Source organism: Suillus fuscotomentosus (genome assembly GCF_016647785.1).
Source record: "Suillus fuscotomentosus strain FC203 chromosome Unknown F5891scaffold_576, whole genome shotgun sequence".
Classification (NCBI taxonomy): domain Eukaryota; kingdom Fungi; phylum Basidiomycota; class Agaricomycetes; order Boletales; family Suillaceae; genus Suillus; species Suillus fuscotomentosus.
Genome location: NW_024540088.1, coordinates 1 through 3,976, shown reverse-complemented (window position 1 = coordinate 3,976; position 3,976 = coordinate 1). Strand labels below are relative to the sequence as shown.

General features: G+C 44.7%; 1 protein-coding gene across 1 annotated transcript; it reads right to left on the bottom strand.

The window, feature by feature from the left end:
* Positions 1 to 891: 891 nt before the first annotated feature.
* Positions 892 to 3,938, bottom strand: F5891DRAFT_1203831 (uncharacterized protein; the record flags this gene model as incomplete). The annotated part of the gene is made up of 9 exons (XM_041368964.1): positions 892 to 1,032; positions 1,081 to 1,236; positions 1,288 to 1,358; positions 1,408 to 1,984; positions 2,048 to 2,131; positions 2,181 to 2,291; positions 2,337 to 2,423; positions 3,223 to 3,483; positions 3,534 to 3,938. The coding sequence occupies 9 exons, from the start codon at positions 3,936 to 3,938 to the stop codon at positions 892 to 894; spliced, it is 1,893 nt and encodes a 630-aa protein (XP_041216140.1).
* Positions 3,939 to 3,976: the final 38 nt, after the last annotated feature.

Sequence of the window (3,976 nt, the reverse complement as noted above, 5' to 3'; positions counted from 1 at the left end):
GTGGTTATTTTTTTGTTCTCTATTCACATATAGCTATATCTTTGTTGTCGGTCTTCACTGGGATTCATACCTTGAATGTAGATAATATCTGGTGTACTACTGTATATCTGCTATCCAATAACATGACATGGCTATGCGCTGATAGATGCTATCAAACAAAGTGGTGCTTCAGTCCATCAAGCCCCGATCACTATGCTATGATCAGGTGTAATTGTCAGAGTTCATCTCAGCGGTACACTGAATAGCACCTTGTTGAATACATTGATGACGATCATACATTGCTCAGCGTGCGAGTAGTTAGTACATATCCTACATCTTGTGTGACATGAATGGGAGTATCATACACCTATGCGACCCGATACAGCAATGTTCCCGAAGTTAGAGGAAGCATCTATCGTCAGCTATCTCCATCGTCCTCGCGTAATGGATGGATGTGAACTCTGCATAGGGAAGATCAGGTAAATTGACCTCCACCTGCTTGATGGGACTACAATCTGCTACAGTCCTTGCTCATTTCTCATATGCAGACACTTTAGGGGCCTGTATCTTGGGGTCCATGGGCAATACATTCGGAGCCCTGAATGTCGATGTGCATCAAAACCAATGCAGAGATCATGAAAAGAACACTGACCTTAGGAACGTCAACCCAATCATTGTCTTCATAAATGTGGGATACTGCTTCAGGTTCGCGTACATATGTGTGATGGCAGCTAGAATGATACAATACACGGCACCCGGTTTGCGGCCACGGGTCTTCAGGGGTTGCCCAAGATGAAACGTGTGGTAAATCTGATACAGTGATGACTTTATTGCTACAAGCAACGACTAAGAAACACTTACTATGGTAAGCAAAGTCACAGCAAAATCTTTTGCTAATGCCGAGTTCTCCCCTCAAACTTCTTGAGGAAAAAGGTCAGCAACCCTGCCATCGCGGGTACCCTCAGCCAAGCCGATCACGGTTTGGAATGTTGACATCCACATGAGTTCCCCGAACATATACAGTTCCACAAGTTCAGCAATAGCTCGTTCGATCTAGGTCACCATAAGTCATGATGATATCACATCGGCCTTGCCACTTACGTCCTGTTGGTCACTCGAGTTAAAAGAATCAAATAATGCTTTGACCCTCGCCTCCTGTTCTTGAACTGTACCACCACCAGAGAAGTTGTCGAGTCTGGTGCATCCCTGGACTACCTTATGCATATCTGACAGTCTATTCTTGATGGTACCAGAAAACTGCCCAGAATGTTTATCAGTGAATGAGAATAAGACGAGAGGAAAGCGTACAAGCAAATGAATGATGTCCCATCTGATGGACGTTCCACTGGGAAAATGTGCAACTGCACGCTGTAAGATTGCTGACCATGCTATGAAAAATGTCTCATGGAATCGAGGAAAGGTGCTCACCCGGTTCATTGACCAATTCTTGCAACGTTGTTTGATCATGAGCTATTGCGCTCAAGAAGCTATTGGTGAGTATGACACGTTGTTCCTGCTTTGTGGTGGTGAACAGGTTCCCCAAGCCAAGCCAGAAAGTACCATAGAGAAAATACTTCATTAAGTAAATTGGGCATCTCCAACAAGTGCTGTTCATTGCGGCTTTGATTGCTGACCTGTCGTCATTATTAATTGCAATGTCGACGCCTGTCCATCTCAAAGTGTCATGAAACACCCTTGTGATTGTAGGAGCGAGCTGCCCAAATAATCCGCCATCCATTTCTGTGTCTTGTGGAGGGATGACCGAATCTTCAGCGTAACCAAGCGAAGCTACGGGATAATCTTCCTGCTCATATCCATAATCAAAGTCACAAGGCCAAGCTGGCCCACCAACTGATAGGAGGGCAGGAGGCACAAACACAGAAGTCAGTTGGTTGTTTGGTTGAAAGTGGGTGGGAAGAGATGACACATTGGTCACTATGGGAGGCGGGAAGCCATATGGGAATGGCGCCGGGTTGAATTGGATGATGTCATTTAACTTGCTGAGCTATAGAAATGAAAATCAGTCTATGGAACACTGCACACTAGCATGAATGAAGGTAAAACTCACTTGCCACACTGGAGTAATCATCCCTGCCCCATTTGGCCGGCAAAAATGGGCGTCAATAGCCCGAAGGAAATCACCATCACCAAACTATGTTCATCCTGTCAGGGTGTTATTTCCAGTTTGATGTAGCTCTCACCTGCTTTTTGTATATTGTATGAAACAGTGTTTCATCGACGTGAGGAATTGCGAGTGCGCCGACTACGGGTAGAACACCATCTAAACTGTTGACCGACACATAATCTGGACACTACAGAATGATAAGATGAAGTTACTGATTTTGAGGATGGCTCACATATATCGGAGAGACCTGGCGGTAGTTGTGCGCCAGATAAGCACTGAGGACAAAACATTCTGGGCCGTTGAAATCGACGAAAGGGTGCTGAAATGACAAGTTAGATATAAACAACAGGGTGAATAGACGAGGTGAACTTGGGCATTCTGGAAAAAAGGCATCAGTGGATATCACACGCATAATAAGAAGTCGGCATACAGGTGGTGGTATAACCTGTAGTACACAGCCCAACTGAGGTGTGTACAGATAAACTGGAGCCGTGGGCTGTACTATTCCCCTCGAGTTACATCAGTGAGATGGAGTCAACTCACGATGTATATCCATGGAAAAGGTGGTGTACTTTGAGGGACTGACGAGCAAATTCCTCAGTTTTAAATAGGCAGCTGCATAGTAGAGATGGTAGCCAACTGCTTGATGATTGAGATGGGCAAATCACGATAGCTAGACAGAATGGAGTAAGGTTGCGCTAGAGATCAAAATGACTGAATTGAACAAAGTGAAGGTCGCATTATGGGCCAGATCGGTATCAAGGTTGCACCAGGAATCGGAAATGATTGAATTATGCGCTTAACAAAATTAAATTCGGTAGCTTTGTCATTATCGTCAGTTTGATCGTCACGATGTTTGAGCATCATAATATTGCAATGAGGCGTCCTTGGATTGATAACGTCTTGTGCCCTCCTAACATTGTAAGTAGTAAAGTTGAATTTGGCGATGTTGTGATGATAGATTCTGTTACATTTGAAGAGAATCGTGTCGTGTTCTTGGTTGAGAGAAGCTGACTTGTCCCCCGGATTGAGATGATCCATAATATGGACTTTTAATTGGAAAAAGAAGTCCTGGGGCACAGCTTAGAATAATGTCTATGAAGTGAGAAGTCACTTACCTTCATAGCAGGGTCATGCACGTGGCTACGGAGGTAGTGACCAATATCATCATAATTCTTCTCACTTTGGCCAATATAATGATGTACTTCAGGGTCGTTCGTCATTTCATTCACTTCTGTACAAAAGTCTTTTCCTTGTTGCCGTTGCTTGATGTGGCGCAAACGTGTCTGATGATGCTCGATCTGAGTTAGCTGGTGAACGAAGGCCTTTCGATCAGTATGACGATATCTGTCTTTTGACGTATGATGCTCTAGTTCTCCCTAATGAGAAATTAATTTAGGGTAAGGAAGAGCAGCGAGCCATGACATACTGGTTTGGTGCTGTACGAATCCATTGTTCCAAAATGATGGATGGAGGCCACGTAATCTCCTAGCGCGTGAAACTTGTAAGTTTGAAAATTAAACAACTTTTTCCTTTGCAGCTGCTTTGGCACAGGTATGTCCCGGGACTGCTCCAGACTCGCTTTTCCTTTTCCTTTACCGATGGCACCTGGCTCAGATTGTGGAGCCGCAGTCACTTGCCCGACATTATTCACCTTGCCTGTCTCTACCCGTTTGGCCGCATCCTTGGCCTGTCGACGAGATTGTGCGTCGACTTCACAATCGAGTTCTTGGGTATGATATGCAGAGCAAACTTTCGCTTTAAACTCACGAAATTGTTCGCCAAGATCCATTGTCTGTTGGTCGAGAATCTCTAGGGTGAGGTCAGAGTGCATGTGAAGTTTCGCCAATCCATGCCAGTGGGCCATGATGA